Below are 18962 nucleotides of genomic sequence, written 5' to 3'. Positions count from 1 at the left end.
TGAAGCTGACATATGCTGCAATGCCTTTTCACACCTCCATGCTAAATGACAAAGGCTAGCTCTATTACTTGTACAGTAATTATGACTAGAAGTCATTTAAAGGAGACTTATTATTATTTTTTACATTTTTGTAGTAGAAGTATCTGGCATCCCCGGAATGTGTATGTGAAGTTAAAAGTAAAAAAAAAAATCATGAAGAAAAATAATCACAAAAATAAAACAAGTAATTTAAAAACTTTGAAAATGATTTAAAAATCGAATTAAACAGAATTTAATACAGTTTAAAAATAGAAAATGATTCTACATAAAATACAGTGCAATCAGTTCGGACATTGCACAGTGCTCATTCAATAAATGCACAGCTAAACAGATGAGTTTTAAGTCTAGATTTAAATGTGACTAGTGTTTTAGCACATTTGATCTCTTCTGGAAGCTGATTCCAACTGCGGGCGGTATAGTAACTAAAGGAGGACTCCCCTTGTTTTGTGTGAACCCTTGGTATTTCTAACTGACTCGATCCTAGTGATCTGAGTGCTCTGTTAGGTTTATATTCAGTGAACATATCTAACGCATTCTCATCCCAAGGCGTCATATACTGACCCTTTTGACATTTCGTCAACATCCTACGCATATGGCACCCTCTAGCGTCAATATGAGACACAGATTATGGGTTAGGGTTAGACCGCTAGGAGGCGTCTTCTGGCCCATTTTTATCTGCGCCTAATATTGACGCTAGAGGGTGCCATGTGCGTAGGATGTTGACGAAATGTCAAAAGGGTCAGTATATGACGCCTTGGGATGAGAACGGTCTGACATATCTGCAATATATTTCAGTCCTAGGTCATTTAGTGACTTATATAAGAGTAAAAGTACTTTAAAATCAATCCTAAATGTAACTGGAAGCCAGTGTAAGGACCTGAGGACTGGTGTGATGTGCTCAGATTTTCTGGTTCTAGTCAGAATCCTGGCAGCAGCGTTCTGGATGAGCTGCAGCTGTCTAATGGTCTTTTTGGGAAGGCCGGTGAGGAGCCCATTACAATAGTACACCCTGCTGGTGATGAAGGCATGAACAAGTTTCTCCAAGTCTTGACTGGAAACTAAACATCTAATTATTGCAATGTTTTTTAAATGATAGTATGATGATTTAGTCATTAGCATGTTTTGCTCAAACTTTCTCCATGGTATTAGAGCTGGTAAACCGTTGTTGCTTGCAAAATCAAAATGATAGCACCATGGGTATAAACTTACAGATTAAGGGGCGGTAATATTATAATGAGATCTCTTTGCCACGTCACCAAGGGAGCAAAATCAGACGTGCCTGTTTTCTCAGACACTTGCAGAAAAATCTTTTTCATGTTTCCTTGGTTGGTAGATGCACCAGGGACCTGAATATAGCACTTAAAACCTGGAAAAGTCAGATTTTCATGATGTCACCTTCAAAATATTAATTGCAATTAATCTCATCTTTGTGTAGTTACTGTAATACTAATACTGCTGAATAATACTGTAATATAACCCTTAACCCATCACTTTTAGAGGACTACAGAAAGCCTTTCTCACACAGAACAACCTCCTGGACTGCAAAAAGGCTATTTCAGAAGTGGACATTCAATTGAGATGGCCTTGCTCTCAGTTGTTGAAGCTCTAAGACTGGCAAGAGCAGAATCCAAATCTTCAATACTTATCCTGCTTGATCTGTCCGCTGCTTTTGACATGGTTAACCACCAGATCCTCCTGTCCACCCTACTGGCAAAAGGCATCTCAGGAAATGCACGTCAGTGGTTTGAGTCTTACCTCTCAGATAAATCCTTCAAAGTATCTTGGAGAGGAGAGGTGTCCAAGTCACAACATCTCACTACTGGGGTGCCTCAGGGCTCAGTTCTTGGACCACTTCTCTTCTCTGTCTACATGGCATCATTAGGTTCTGTCATTCAGAAACATGGCTTTTCATACCACTGCTATGCTGATGACACTCAACTCTACCTCTCATTCCATCCTGATGATCCGACGGTAGCTACTCGCATCTCAGCTTGTCTAACAGACATTTCTTCCTGGATGATGGACCATCACCTTCAACTCAACCTTGCCAAGACAGAACTGCTTGTGATTCCAGCAAACCCGTCCTTTCATCACAATCTACCATCAAGTTAGCCACATCAACCATAACTCCTTCAAAAACAGCTAGAAGCCTTGGAGTTATGATTGCTGATCAGCTGACTTTCTCAGACCACATTGCTAAAACTGTCCGATCCTGGAGATTTGCTTTATTCAACACCAAGAAGATCAAGCCCTTTCTTTGGGAACATGCTGCACAACTCCTTGTTCAAGCTCTTGTTCTGTCCAGGCTGGACTATTGCAATGCTCTCTTGGCAGGTCTTCCAGCCAGTTCTATCAAACCTCTACAATTAATCCAGAACGCGGCAGCAAGATTAATTTTTAAAGAGCCGAAAATAATCTGTTTATCAATTTGCACTGGCTACCAATAGCTGCTCGCATAAAACCAAGGTATTTATGCTTGCCTACAAAACGTCTCAGGTTATGAATGTAACCATGGTTCCCTGAGTAGGGAACGAGACACTGCGTCCTCTAGAGGCCGCTATGGGGAACACCTTGTCATTACCCTTGTCTGAAGCATACATCGAAAAAACACCAACTTGTAGGCCGGTGACAGCCTCTGACGTCACTACCGGCGCGACAATAAACAAGCACCGGGAGAACACATCATTCACTTCTTCGTCTGAAGCTTGCGTCCGAAGCATGGCAGGGAGCTAGAGGATGCAGTGTCTCAATCCCTACTGCGTCCTCTAGGGGGTGCTATGGGGAACAGTATATCCATGCTGCCATGCTGAGGGGAGTGCACGCCAGAATCATGGCGAGCACTAAGTACTAACTCTACCATTTCTACGGGAGTTGCCCTGGGACCTTTTTTTCGGCAGATTGCCTCCTCAAAGACATCGCGTGCGTACTCTTCACCCAAACAAATGACGCAAAGATCGCTTGTGTCATCGGGTGTCAAATAACGCTGACACGGATGCACACATTGTCTAAACGCTTGCTGGTAGTCGCCATGATATACATATGATGTTCAGACTGACCCAGTGCAGATTAAATAGAAGGTAAAGTCAGTCAGTGTCAGCTGCCAGAGCAGCAGGACGGTTTGTGTTCCTGGAGGCCTGTTGTTCACTCAGAGCACGTCTAAAGGTTAGATGGGATTCAGACAGACGTTTCTCTCTGAGATCTCCTGCAGGACGTCACAGGCTTCATCCGCTGCTTGTGTCCTGCCGGGTGATATACCTGCGTGTGACTGTGAAGTCACTGTCAGCTTGATTTGTCAGACAAAGATTTGAATTGATCACTTTTAGTGAAATAAAAGGACTCCAGCATGCATCTGTCCTTTATGAATAGTTGAGTTGTTAGGGCACAGTGAATATTACTCCAGTTCTATACGCAGTTGCTTATGAGTAAAGATGAAAGGCAATGTTTTTTGCTTTGTTATGCATCATTTCTGCAATTTGTTTGCAAGGAAAGGCTTGTTGGAGTACAAGAAAAACTTCCTTTGTTTAAATTCAGTTCACATCAAAAAATGTTGCTTTGATTGCTGGCTTTTGATCATGAAAATATTTCAGTAGAATTGTAATCATTGTTCTCATTTGGTCATTGTGAAAGTTAACTAAAACTTAAACTATATAAAAAAAATTAAATAAAGAAAAATTGAAAATTGAAATTGAAAAAGTGAAATGTTTGAAGGCATTATACTTTCTAAAGCTCTGGCAATGAATAGATATTTTAATGTATTAAGACTGTTACTATAGTGATTCATACGAGGCATAATTAATGCATAAAAATACTTTTATAAAGCCCTATATAGGCTTCGAGTGTTGCCAAAACCTTTTTTTTTTTAAATGTAAAAAAAAACAAATTACTTGACATTTTTGTTTAGTTTAACTTGATATACTATAGTAACAAAATAAAACTGAAATAAATATTACTAAAAACTACGTACACGTAAAAAAAAAACATTAAATTAATAAAAAAATTAATTGAAAACTAATAAATATCAGTGCTATCAAACGATTAATCGCATCCATTCTAAAAAAAATTTATGTGTGTGTACTGTGTATATTTATTTATGTATAAAACACACACATGTATATATTTAAGGAAAATACTGTAAGTTGTTAATATTTTAAATATATTTATATATTATAAATTATATAAATATATACATAGACATTTTTTTCGAAATACTGTGTGTGTGTGTGTGTGTGTGTGTGTGTGTGTATATATATATATATATATATTTATATATACACACACAGTATACACACACACAGTACACACATGAAAACAAAAACTTTTATTTTGGATGCGATTAATCACGATTAATCGTGTTTTTTTATTATTGAATACAATAATGGTTCAAAAAAAATGCATAGAAAAAGAAAAGAGAAACTGAGAGATGAGAAAGGAGTGGCAGGAGGAGATGTGAGGTTCTCAGGTTGCTTGTGTTGTGTTTCCTCTCTGAATCAGGCACAAAGGCTCTGCCTCCCGTCACAAAAGCCAAACTCATGTTAAGAAGCAAATGGTTGACTGTGAAAGTGTGTTAACACATGCAGCGGTCTGCGGAGGTCCCTGTGGATTTAAAGGAATGATTAGAATGCAGGGCATGATGTTATTATCATGCCAAATATCTGTACACACACAGACCTGACAGACAGAAAACAGATCTTTGTCGGAGCTAATGTTATATATTAGTTTCTGAATAACATTACACTTCTGCACATCCTCACGCAGATGGACAGTAAAGATCATTAATCAGATTGCTAGTAATAACAGAACTGCTAGTTTAATAAAAATTCAAACATTTCACGTCTTTATGCATGCCATATAGAGTTAATCAGACCAAATGAGCAAACCAGAAGAGGGGATGTCCTATTTTGCTCTGCATTTTTGTGTGGAGAGCATATGAAATCCAAGTACTTTAATGTCAAAATATGGGTGAAATATTGTGGGTAAACCTAAACACCATTTTCAGTTCCTGCAATTACGGTTTTTACATTAAGGCGAAATGCCATGAAGCTTGAACATTTCCAGCATTTTTTTTTCAAACAAAGAACTCAAAACAACGAAAACCTCAAACTCAATGTGTAATGTGCATGAGACTAAAACCAATGACTTCAGACCTTTGAGCATCTATGATGCATTTGTCTCCAACAAAATGGCAATATGTATTTCATGACATGGACTCTGATAACCGTGTGTATATATGTGTAATACCTGCTCGTGGGTTTGGTACAGCATCAGATCAGATCAGCAGTGTTGTGTGTGTTCGGCAGTGAAAGGCTTTTCAAGTGTTCCAGGGCTTTTGTTTCCCCGGACAGGAAGGAGGACACAGGAACAGTGATGTCAGGATAATTCACTGCTGCACAGTGTTGTCTTTCTCATCCTCCTGAATTTGTCCCTTGTCCAAGATTTCTTTGTCTGAAGCTCATGGAAGAACTGCTTACCTAAACAGACTCTCTCTGCTGAAGTGTTTCTGGCTTTAATTAAGGCTGTCCTCAGAGAGCAGCAGAGGAACTAAACTTGAGCTCACCTTCCTGTCGGAGTAAACCACATGCTGTCTGCCCATGGACCTTCATGTTGTGATTAATGGAAAAAATCCTGAATGTTACATTCAATTTAAACTCAATAAAATAAATAAACAGTAGTGAACCTTTATGATACCTAGCTTCACCTTTGATGATCAGATATCTGTGACTCCACCAGAATGAAGATTAAACTCTGTCGAGTCAAGCGTAATGTGACTCTGCCGTTTGTTCCTGAATGATGCTTGGCAGCAGCTGACTCTCTCAGTCCAGACAACGCATGTAACTTCACTTTCCTGACCGGAGAGAGTGGTTTCTCTCACTCGCTGAATAACCTGAGGTCCCAGTGCTTCTTTTTATCCTGTAATGAAAAAGCAAGTGCATGCTCAGTCCGGTTATAGCACTGTACAGGACTGGTACACAGTGATGCACAGTGAGGCATTAGCATGACTTTTCACATCCAAACTTTTTAAAACATCATCATCTACTCACAACAATTTCATTTTGAACACCATCGGATGACCATCTTTCTTCTGAGGAACATGAAAGAAGATATTTTAGCCATTACCTTTCACTTCTACAGAGACATTTCATTTAAATGATAATAAGTTATGATATTGTAAGAAATATTTCCAGATGATCACTTCTGGATATTAAACATTTCATCTCCAGCTACTATGCAAATATTCTGCTAGTGAACTGAATTTACTGTATGTGGTGTGTAAAGCGTAACTGTGGTTAGCCGATCATCATAACTGCAGAAAACCAGGCCTGTCACCAGCAGCCCCAGCATTCAGAGCGAGTCTAAAACACACCCAGATCCTCATCCCAAGTCTGCTTCACCATCACATTGCTCTACGTATCAAAATGGATTTTTAAAACATATTTTGGGTTTGTTGAGGGAAAACCCACTGAAAAGTATTTAGTAGTAGCCAACTGGAGAGCATCTGCTGAGCTTCAAGTGGATTGTTTTGCTGTTTAAAATCTGTTCACTAAGAGAGAAATGAAAAGGCACTCTCCTCGGTTGTGTGCATTAATTCTGTACACTCCCTCACAATAAGATTTCACTTTAACAGTGAAACACCACAGCCTGAACATCAGCTGGGGTTTTGGTCATAAAATCTAACTTGTTTTGTCTTTGCCTATGCATTCTACTGCATTGGGTGCCATTTCTGTCCAATCTGTCTATTTGAAGCGAAGGTTCACCCAAAAAGGAAAGTCTGTCATCATACTGCATATATTCATCTTAATGACTTTATTTTCTCTGTAAATATGTGTAAACGAATGCAAACGCATGTTAAATCCGTGTAGAGGTGGATTCAGAAGCCATATTTACAGAAGGTGTTGGACATTATGCAGCAGTGTACTGTGATTGTGATGAAGGGTGATTGTAGAATCACTTCTGCATTTATGTATTTGAGTTTGATAATAGTTGGTATCGATATTGTTAACTTGGACATACTGATTTTGTCAGTGTATAGTTTTTTTTGTTTTGTTTAGGGCTGTAGCTATCGAATATTTTAGTAATCGAGTATTCTACCAAAAATTCCATCGATTAATCGAGTAATCGGATAAAATGTGTTTTTGCTTAATTAAAGTGCAATATTAATTATGCAAGAGAAAATAAGACTCCTGGGTCTCTTAAAATGAACTAATTTTCCTTTTTTAGAAAAAAAATATTTTTATTTTTTAAATGCATAGAATGCAATGCATACATCAAAAATAAACATTTAATAATTACCCATTGTTTCTCTGTCTGTACTTGTACTGTGAACAATGACAATAAAGTAGACAGATGAATTAAGTGCATTTAAGTGCCATTTTCTGAGATGCACATTAAACACATAAAACATTAATTGAATTTATCTTTTAATTATTGAAAAAAAAATTTTAGTAGTAGGCTATGTACATTCTGCTGAACAAGAGTCTTTAACCGGACTTTTATTTTGACGGGTTGACGTACCTTTACAGCTCTGTGTATGTGATGTGACGCTAGTTTTACTCAAATCAAACGGTCAAATGCTCATGAAGTGACTGTCAGAGCAGTTCTGGAGATGTTGTTCATGTGTTCACGTCTTATTTAGTGAGACAGCAGACGCTGAAATCACCGGAGCGTCACGCGCGCTTCCGTGTGTTTAATGAATGAAGCGCTTCTGCGCCATTCATTAACAGAGACACGCAGAACATGCAGGATTCATATTTAAATAGACTGTTCCGGCTTAATATTTACAGATATTAGTCCATATCGTGATTTGATGTAAGTTCAGCAAGTTTAGCAAATTCCATGCCATTCCGTGTTAAACTCTAAATTCCGTTTTTATGACTGGATTCCGCGATTCCCTCCGCGTTTTCTGCATCGCTGAAATCATAGGGCTCTAGTTGTGGTATGCCAGCTCTATCTTGCAATGGACACACACCACGACGTTCTCTTTTCGTTTGCCCGCGCCCTCAAATCAAAACACTGCTGACTCCTTGCAGTATGCGATCTCGGACGCAGCGCTTGTGTCTCCTTCCGCTTTGTGGGTGACGTAAACGCGTTGTTACATTAAAAAAAAATCATTGCGAAAGAACCTGACGTGAGATTTCAAATAAATTAAAAGAGGCTTCGAGGCAGAGGAATTTGCCTCGATCATTTTTTGTAATCGAGTTACTCGGGTTACTCGAGGAATCGTTTCAGCCCTAGTTTTGTTTTCTAGGGATGTGCCGCTTACAATAGATGAATTGTGATAGTTGAGTCATGATATGATGCATATTGCAATTTATGTTGTGTATACCTTGCAAGTTTTTGTTTGTTTTAGCTGATTTAATAACATGTAGAACACTTTGTGTGTGTGGAAGGTTTTTTTTTTTTCATTTTTGCACAATAGACTATCCAGGATATTGAGTGCATCCAGATATTTCTACAGACACATCCCTGAACTACTGTCCAGTGTGGTCACAAGTGTTGGAGGTGAAAGCAGGCGATGGATCAGAGACCCGGACACCAGTGACCTCACACAGATGGAGGGAGTTAGAGGGAGGAAAAGGGAGTGTTGCACACAGAGGCCTGAGCAAACAGTGGAGGATGAGAAATTCCTCAAGCAGTGCTCTGTGTGCCGGATGTTCCCGCTCCAGCAGAGAAGGGTGTGGTGGGATGTGTAAACACTGCTCTCTGATACGGGCTGATAGAGCTTCATATTACAGTACCACCACACCACTGCAATCCTGATCTCCGAGTAGTGCTTAAAATGTGTATGCAGTATATAGACTACCGGTCAAAAGTTCAGAATAAATAAAAAAAATTAATGTAAAAAAACATTTTTTTATAGATATATATTATGCTTACTAATGCTGATGAAAAATACTGTAAAAACAGAAATATTGTGAAATAATTATTACAATGTCAAATAACTGTTTTCTATTTGAGTATATTGTTAAAGTGTAATTTATTTCTGTGATGCGCAGCTGTATTTTTATCATCATTACTCCAGTCTTCAGTGTCACATGATCTTCAGAAATCAGTCTAATATGATGATTTGCTGCTCAGTTATCGGTTTAAAAAATTGGTTATTATTATTAATTTTTTTTTTACTGCTTTATATTTATGGCTTTTTTCTTTGATGAATAAAAAGTAATATTCAAGATGTATTTAGTCAGAATTTGATCAATTTAATACATCCTTGCTGAATAAAAGTATTATTATTATTAGAATTAGTATTATTATTAATCATAATAACTCCAAAATATAAATGGTATATCATGGTGTTAACAAAAATATTAAACAGCAAAAGATTGATAACATGTTTCTTGAGCATTTAGCTTTGAGCAATAAATGGTATTTGAACATACATTCAGATAGAAAAGTTTCCAAAGTAATGGAAATATAATTCACAATATTACTGTTTTTAACCGATTTTATTGAGCAAAAGACACTTCTATAAAAACATTAGTAATCCTAATTTTTTATCAGAATTCAAACGTATGATCCTTTTCGTTTCAGTGACCAATAAGAAGCCAGCGCAGGTGTTCCTCACGAAGGTGAAGCAGTTTGAAGGCTCGTCGTCTTTCGTCAGGAGATCACAGTGGAGCATCAGTCAGCTGCGGCAGGTCAACGGCATCGACTCCGTCCGAGTGAGTAGATGAGCTCTTGCTCCTTCAGATGCTGTCTTCTGTTTGACGCCATTGATCTTTGACTGCCTCTCCTCATCCAAAAATGTTCAGGATTGCCCAGAGTTTGACTTGATATTTGAGAATGGATCTGACCAGTGGACTGCGGGTTCAGCTGGAGAGAAGTGCATGTTTGTCCAGATCCTGCATCACACGTGTCAGCGGTTCATCCCCGAAAGAAAACCGGAGTTCATCAACTGCTCCCCCAAACTGCTGGGAGGTGAGACGTCCCGTTCAAGCTTACTGTGCACTCTCTATCACTTCACGCTACTTTTTTGGTAGGGATGCACGATATTGGATTTTTGCCGATATCCGATATTTTTCAACTCATTTTTTGGCCGATAGCCGATACCGATATATTTCCTTTTGTTTGGAAACAACACCAAGTATCTCCTGTGCAGGAATTATAAGGAATTTATTTTAAATTTGGGTTAGTTTTTTAAAAATATAATTATTTGTTAGAATTAAAAAACAACAAGTTATTTTATAATGGCGGTACATTGAAGATTTGAAAATAACTATGAATAAACTATATTTAACTGCAGCATTTTTTTTTTACTTAACATTTAATTTTAAGGTTTAAGATTTGTAATTTGTCTAAAGAAAGAGTTTGTAAAAATTCTGAAAATCTTGCACGTTACGTACACGGACAACATATTACGTATTAATGAATAACTCAGTATATATACAATTATTTTAAGGTTTTTTTTAATGTAAGCTATAGCTTCTGAAATTTAAATCAAAACAAACTCATGATTTGATGACATCAATTACTGCTTTATTTAATCAGAAACAGTGTAAATATTGTTTGTGTGTTTTGCTTTCATTTTATTAGAAGTAGGCCAACAGCGCCCGCTACGGAATTAAAACTCCTCACTGAGCGGGCTTTAGGATCGGGGGGAGACTGCTGCTGCAGGTGCTATTACTGTTTACTCTTTCATACACCAAACGCATCAATCTGTGCGTGCATTCTCAGTTTGAATGCAATGATCCAAAACTTGAATCTAATCATCATTTGGGCAAAACTGCTTCAAGAATCAGCCACACTGCTGATGTGATCTAATCGCTAGCAAACCCTGAGCACATGTGAGTTAAAGGGTTAGTTCATCGAAAGATGAAAATTATGTCATTAATGTCTTACCCTCATGTTGTTCAAAACCAGTAAAACCTCCGTTTATCTTCTGAACACAGTTTAAGTTTAAGAAAAACATCATCACAGTAGTCCATGTTTCAGTAGTCCACTCTTCCGTTTCTGTTGTGAGAGAGAGTTCAAAACATCCAAACATCCAAAACATCCAGTGAATGCACTCAGAAATGACACGGAAGAGAAGACAATGCTGAATAAAGTCGTAGTTTTTGCTATTTTTGGACCAAAATGTATTTTCGATGCTTCAAAATATTCTAACTGAGCCTCTGATGTCACATGGACTACTTTGATGATGTTTTTCTTACCTTTCTGGACATGGACAGTAGACCGTACACACAGCTTCAATGGAGGGACTGAGAGCTCTCGGACTAAATCTAAAATATCTTAAACCGTGTTCAGAAGATAAATGGAGGTCTTACTGGTTTGGAACAACATGAGGGTTATTAATGACATAATTTTGATTTTTGGGTGAACCAACCCTTTAATGTATTCCTCTTATTGGCAAGACATATATTTTCATATTGGACCGATGCCGTTTTTTACATTTAGAGCCATAATCAGTCGATACCGATATTGTTACGATAATATCGTGCATCCCTATTTATTATTTAATTATTTTTTATTAAATTTTGGGTAATACCTAAAAAGAGTTCCATCCCCTTCAGTCAGTCGATCAAATAGAGGGTCTACTGTATGCATTTGGTTTATAATGAATAATAGTGGCTGGTGAAACTATTGTTCCATTATTTCACTGCTTTGCTGTAGTAACAAAAAACAACAGCTTTTTAAAATGTTGCGTTCTGTTTTCTTGTTTCGATGTTTGATTATTGCTAACCTTATTTAAAGGTCCAAAAATGTGGTAACATACTGCAAAAAAGAAAAAACAAGCCTACAAAATTCATTTGTAAGTCGCTTTGGGTAAAAGTGTCTGTTAAATGACTAACAGTATAATATTTTTCCTAGTTGCAGGCAAAGTGTTTGTGTAATGTTCTTGATTATTGCACTGTGTTTTCTGTAGGATCACAAATCTGTTTTGTTCTGCTAATCATGAGAACTTTTAGCAAGTTTTTTTGTGTCTTTGATGTTTATAGCTTATAACTCACGGACATGATTAATGGAGGGTTTTCTTTTGCTATAATTACCCTGATACTCACTGTTTTTTTTTTTTTCAGATTATTTTCTGTTTGTTGACTTATTACTGGATGTAATTTAAAAGGGGTAACAATATATTAATGTTCTCCATGCATCCTGGTTATGCAACTACAATAATCTTGACATATGACTCAGAAATCAATTTAAAATGCCAAAAGATTCTCATTTCATGTAGCTTACAATGACATTTCTTTTAATTAATTAGGGTGCTTGTACTATACAGGTTTGCGTCAGTTTTTTTCTGCTGCCACCTTGTCTTAACATTTTTAAGTTGCAGGCATCAATGTAGCATTATATCTGTAGATTATTCACACGTGTTTAATCAGGACATGTCCTGTATTGCAGCAGCACCAATGTGAGCGCAGACAGTTCACATTTGTACTACAATTAAAGTGTTGGTGTGTCGAGGAAGGTACTGAAGCTATTTTAACTGTGTCCTGGGGGAAGAAGCTCCCTCCTTCTCTTCCCTGCCACTTATTCCTCCCACTTAATAAATAACAGCTTTTAGTGTGGCTGCTCGTCTTTATTCTTCTAGTGGCAGTCTGACTCAGTGACTGTGTTATTGTGGGAAGCAGAGTTGATGTTCCTGAGGGTCAGATGCATGGTTCTGTTGCCTGGCAGAACTCAGTGAAGCTGAGCAAACATCAATACTCCTGACTGTGAGCTTAAAGAGACATAATGAGGATGCATATAAAGATATAGAATGGTTTTTAGTCATAAGCCAGCTCATGAGGTTCCTTATAGTGGGAAAATAATCTTTAGTTTGTCAAAATGTTCTTTACACTAAAACAAAAATAGTAATTTTAAGAAATTATCATTGAAAGACTCTTTGGGGGACCAAAAAAAAAAATTTTGTATTTATTTTTTTACTAAATAGTTTTAGCGTTTGTTGTTGTTGTCGTCGTTTAGTTATTTTAGTATTTCATCTTTAAGTAAAATTGGAAAATGTTGCCTTGACTACTAGCTGAAATAAATTTAGTTTAAATTGTTTTAAGTCAATGTTTTTGAATGTGTTTTAATGGTTTATGAAGCATTTCAGAGTTTAAATGTAAAACTTTAAATGATCAGTCACATGATCCCAAAACATATAATGCATGAGCATATAGCAGCATATTTTTACATGTCAACATTGGTCACTCTCTAGTTAATGATAAGGTTAATGAGATCATGGAAGCGAGGAGATCACTCCGGTCTAAGTCTCACACCAGTGCAAAACAAATGTGGTGAAGCTGCTCAGGTGTGGGACGAAAACTGTGGACATCCACGGCACCACTGGATCTGTTTCATTATTAAGCGCCATGGACAGACGCTGGATAGAATAAATGACATGTTGTGCTCAAATGGGCTTTCATAATAATTGACATATTTGCACATACTCTGGTGGAAAAATTATTTTAATGTCTGCATGATTTTTAGCTCAGTATTGTGCTGTAGCTCTCTTGAAAGCTCTCAAGATTAATATTTTGTCAGTGGAGGCAACTACATATTACGCCATTTGTCAGTGGAAATTCACCGGTTTCTGTCTCAGTCTGTCATGCTTCCCTGGAAGTGCTTAAGTGAATATGCATTTGTGACCCTGCAGCACAAAAGCAGTCTTAAGTCTCTGCGGTATATTTGTAGCAATAGCAAACAATACATTGTATGGGTCAAAATTATAGATTTTATTTTTATGACAATACTCATTAGGATATTAAGATATTTAGAAAATGTTCTATCGTAAATATATCAAAACTTAATTTTTGATTATTAATATGCATTGCTAAGAACTTCATTTGGACATTTTTAAAGGCAATTTTCTCAGATTCCAGATTTTCAAATCTCAGCCAAATATTGTGCTACCCTAACAAACCATACATCAATGGAAAGCTTATTTATTCAGCTTTCAGATGATGTATAAATATCACTTTCAATTTATGACTGGTTTTGTGGTTCACATTTGTAGTAGGGGTGTAATGGTAAACATTTTCATACCAAGATTTTTTGGTACAGGTCTTTCGGTTCATGTGTGCTTTACAAATACAGCATTGTTTTAACCACTGCATGAGTGGAACTTTATTGGAAACTACCTGTTGTATATATTGTTACATTCGATATTCGCTCTTTGATGTGGTGTTACAGGTTGCTGTATAGACGCCTCAGTTCAGTTAAATAACATGCAGGTAAAGGGATAGTTCACCCAAAAATAAACATTCTGTCATTAATTTCTTACCTTAGTGCCATTTTGGAGAGGATCCACTGAATGCAAACAGTGTTTGCTATTCTGTATCAGCCGCAGCACACAGATACATTGTTTCCCTTGAAATCAAAGTGTAAACAATATAGAAAACATATCCTGTTGAATCAATAAAGTCGTTATTTTAGTTTTTTCATTGGGCACAAAAAATATTCTCCTAGCTTCCTAAAATTACGGTTGAACCCCTAATGTCACATGGACTATCTTAACAATCTCCTTGCTATGTTTCTGTGAGTTGATCGTGGTAGTATCATTGCTGTCTTTGGTAGGGTCAGAGAACATCTCAGGTTATGAATGTAACCATGGTTCCCTGAGTAGGGAACGAGACACTGTTGGCCAGCGACAGCCTCTGACGTCACTACCGGCGCGACAATAAACAAGCACCGGGAGAACACATCATTCACTTCTTCGTCTGAAGCTTGCATCCGAAGCATGGCAGGGAGCTAGAGGACGCAGTTTCTCGTTCCCTACTCAGGGAACTATGGTTACATTCGTAACCTGAGACAGTTCCCTTTCGAGGGAACTTCGAACTGCGTCCTCTAGGGGCCGCTATGGGGAACAGTATACCCACGCCGCCATGCTGAGGGGAGTGCAGGCCAGAATCATGGCGAACACTAAGTACCAACTCTACCATTTCCACGGAAGTTGCCCCCGGGACGTTTAGATGGCTGTCTGTGACAGTACCCCTTATGGCCAAATGCCTAAGCTACATACCCAACTTAATCGTTAGGGCCTCAGCCCAGGATAGAGCTGAAGGCTTGGAATCAGGAAAGATTCCTTTAAAGGGATACGGCTAAGAACCTAGCATTTTATACTAAGTCTTGCCTGTCACACAGGGGCTACCGCTAGCTTACGCATAAGCTTACTGAAGGAGCTGTCTCGACAGTTCTCTAGTAGCAACACCCTGTTTAGATAGGTATCCGAGGATACATAGGTGGAGTGGCGCCCAAGATGAACGGGGCTTTTACCAACTCAAGAAAGGGCACGAAGCAACCGCGCAAAGCCCTCACCATATAGGATTTTAGAAAGAATGCAGAATACTAGTGTGCAAATTTACCACAGTGTGGATTTCAGAAAGTGTGCAAAGACCATAGCATGGATCTTCAAATACTGCTAAACTACCACGAGAATCACCCAAATAGCCCCTCATCTTGAGGGAAGCGATGCTTGAGGTGTATAAACAAATACACAATGGCTGAATGAAAGCCCAAGGAACCAAGGTCTTATCATCTCAAAGGGAACGAAGCGCAGGGCGTAACCCTTACCATACAGGATTTCAGAAAATCTGCAGTCTTGCGTGCACACTTACCACTTACATGGATTTTAGAAAGTGTGCAAAGTGTTCACGTGCACACTGACCTCCATGTGGTTTTGAGAAAGTACACAAAGCTTACCATGTGTACTTAAAGGTTCCTAAGCATCGCAGAGGCGCTGAATCACACGGGAGAGGCAAGCTCAAATTTTACAAACCTCGGATGAGGGGAGCATCACCTGAGGCAGCATATACAAGAAGACTTCTGTAACTGCCACCTCCACTTCCCGGTGGATGCGACAGCACCCCTAAGCGGCCAGGAGACCCCTTGGGGTGACCTGGCCGGACATCCATGAAATTCCCTGCAGTGCTGTGCCAGGCCTGATGATCAAGGAGGCTCCCGCAGAAACCTGTGATCTCAGCCGCCTAATACCAGAACATGAAACCGGATGGCTGGTGCTGGCGAGTGTTTAGTAATCACTGTAATTGAGCACTGCAAAGGAAACTCACAGAGTTTATTAGTAGGCACGTAACCACCAGCAATTAAAAAAAAAGAAAAAAGGCCCCTGCCTCTATCCAGGTCTTTTAGCAGATCAGTCTGATATGCTTGAAGCACCAGCATTGTACTGTGATAAAGCCACAGCCTGACCTGCTACTGCGTATGCCTTGCCATTTAAGCGAGATGATTTTCTGAAGGGGCTTAGATGGCAAGGAGGGAGATTAAGAGAGGATGTTTCCCCTGCAGAAAGAAAAAAAAATATTTTTTTTTTCTACAGGGGGCATCCCCTCATAGCCGTTTTCACGCATCACCTCGATGCCGGCAGATTACTTTCATGCCGAAACCGATGGATGCGAGAAGAAAATGGCATCTTTCTTTTATTTTTGATCTCTGTATGAAGATAATGCAGAAATAAAAGGCTCACCTGAGCTGGAGGGCTATGGTCAAAAAGATGACGCTAAATAACCTCCAACAGCTCTACATACGCAGGGCAGGAGAATTGAGAAGGCTCAGCTTCAGCTTCTTCACCATCCTCAAATATCTCCTGCTTTTCCTGGGTAAAATCCCAGCAGAGCACTAACCTCAGTATCAGAAAGTGTTAAAGATATAACATCATCCTCCCGAGGCTCTCTCTCGTCCACCGGCCTTCTTTCTTTTTTTTTTCTTTTTTTTACGAGCGCGGAAGGGAAAGTCCCTCTTTAAACCATTCAGACAGATCCACCTGTATTCTCACGAGCTCATTCTGTTCCACGCCTCAACGCGGACAGGTCCTGAACCGCGGGAAGCAGATGGCTGCCTTTTTTACCTTTTTCTATCAGAAGAGAGACGAAAGAGAGCGGAGCTTTTTCCTTTGAAAAAACGCTCACAATAAACGCAGATTGCCTCCTCAAAGACATCGCGTGCGTGCTCTTCACCCAAACAAATGACGCAAAGATTGCGTGTATCATCGGGTGTCAAATAACGCAGACACGGATGCACACATTGTCCAAAGTGACGTCAGAGGCTCTCTCCGGCCAACAAGTTGGTGTTTTTTCCATGTATGCTTCAGACACGGGTCACGATGAGGTGTTCCCCATAGCGGCCCCTAGAGGATGCAGTTCGAAGTTCCCTTGAAAGGGAACTCTCAGATTCCATCAAAAGTATCTTAATTTGTGTTCTGAAGATGAATGAATGTCTTGCGGGTTTTGAGTAATTAATGACAGATTTTACATTTTTGGGTGAACTATCCCTTTAAGTGAAAAAAACATTACATTCAGTACACACATTTAAATAAAGTTTGTTGTGTGTGTTAAAAGGTGTTCTGTGGAGGTGTTTTCCTGATGGTTTCTCCTGGTGTGTGTGCAGGGAACAGTATCCTGCACGAGGCAGCAGACAGTGTGAGCAGCGCGGTGCAGAAGGCCAGTCAGGCGCTGAACGAGCGCGGCGAGAGACTGGGGCGCGTCGAGGAGAAGACGGGACAGATGAAGAACAGCGCACAGCATTTTGCCGACACTGCACACAAGGTGAAGTGTGCCACATGCCTGTCTTTTCTCTAAACCAGTATCTATCTGCAGACTTTCTAAAACTAATTCAGGTGAAAACATCTGTGCTGCCCTCATGTGGCGACTGCATGAACGAGACAGCCGCTGCTCAGAAGGGGGTTTCTTCTGCATTTATTTGATTTAAAAAATACTTAAAAAACAGTAATATTTAAAATATTATTTCAAATTGAAATAATCGTTGTGAATATATAACAAAGCTGTATTTTCAGCATCATTCCTCCAGTCTTCAGTGTCACATGATCTTCAGAAATCTGAATAATATGATGATTTACTGCTCAAGAAACATTTCTGAAACAGTTATGCTGCTTCAAGTTTTTTGTGGAAACCATAATAATATTTTAAACATTAACATAATAAATAACATTATGCATGTTTTTACGGCAACCTTTGATCAATTAAATGAATGCATCATTGCTATTGATTTTTATAAAGCACTTTTGAACGTTAGTATATGAAATTGTATTTTATTCTTTACCTTAATGCATTATCAGATATATTTTGATATATTTCATATATTCATATTTATGAAACGAGCATGCAAGGGACAGGAGATTATGTAACATGATGTATTTTTTTTCTCTCTCTCAATTCATTAGATATTTCATACTCTATTTGTACAGTAAATTTGCAGTTGGATCTTTACATTTCTCTCTCTCTCTCTCTCTTTAGCTTGCCATGAAGCACAAGTGTTAAGCCTTTGCCGCCTTTGCCATACTTTTGGAGAATCTGGTACAAATTCCTTACCCCTGCTCCCCCTCTGCTATCAGAGAGCATTATGGGACGTGCGTGAAGTATCATATGAAGGACAGTGTGTATCAACACGGCTGAGGCCTTGAAAAGATCATGCCTCCTCTACACATGGATGGGATACTTGTCACTGCAAGCTTAAACGAAGCCTTACTCCTGTGTCCTCACTCGGACTGACCTTAACTAGCATTTTAAAAGATTCATACAAAAGATCTACAATAGTTTCAAGGTTCAAATGCCTGTTGATATATGATATCCCTTCTTTTCTGTTTGCTTGATTGTTTTAACCTATTGAGTGTGAGATAAGTGCCATCGTGAAATAATTTCAGTGAGATTATTAGAGAAATATCTATTTTCTTTTGTAAAAATCCTTCTAAAGCGTTTGAAAAGAAATAGCTTTTTTAGCATTTTGCTGATTTATTTTTACTACTAAAAATAAAGTTCTGATGTTAATTTTAATGGTGCAGTGACCCGCATTTTAAATAATGTAGTTCATCTTAAATTTTGTGTTAAATCCACACAGAAGTGCCCCGAGGAAAGACCAGATTCACACCCTGAGATGTATTACGCTGCAGTTCAGGAAGAGTTGTGTCTGGATGTGTAAGTTCACGTACAGCTGAAGAATGAGAGGAGATACAGCTGATCCGGTCAGCAGTCAAA

At 38.6% G+C, this 18962-nt stretch overlaps 1 protein-coding gene across 1 annotated transcript in view; it reads left to right on the top strand.

Annotated features, from left to right (window-relative positions):
• The window catches only part of stxbp6 (syntaxin binding protein 6 (amisyn)), a 40066-nt gene extending 21305 nt beyond the window's left edge, over positions 1–18761 (top strand). Inside the window, exons 3-6 of the mRNA XM_059520908.1 lie at positions 9565–9695; positions 9786–9951; positions 17359–17516; positions 18225–18761. Coding sequence (XP_059376891.1) covers positions 9565–9695; positions 9786–9951; positions 17359–17516; positions 18225–18248 — 479 coding nt within the window. The 3' untranslated portion in view covers positions 18249–18761. The remainder of the gene's footprint in view (positions 1–9564; positions 9696–9785; positions 9952–17358; positions 17517–18224) is intronic.
• The last annotated feature ends 201 nt before the right edge of the window (positions 18762–18962 follow it).

Source organism: Carassius carassius, chromosome 32, assembly GCF_963082965.1.
Source record: "Carassius carassius chromosome 32, fCarCar2.1, whole genome shotgun sequence".
NCBI classification, from domain to species: domain Eukaryota; kingdom Metazoa; phylum Chordata; class Actinopteri; order Cypriniformes; family Cyprinidae; genus Carassius; species Carassius carassius.
Note: the sequence above shows the minus strand (reverse complement) of the source record. Positions and strands in the feature narration are given on the sequence as shown.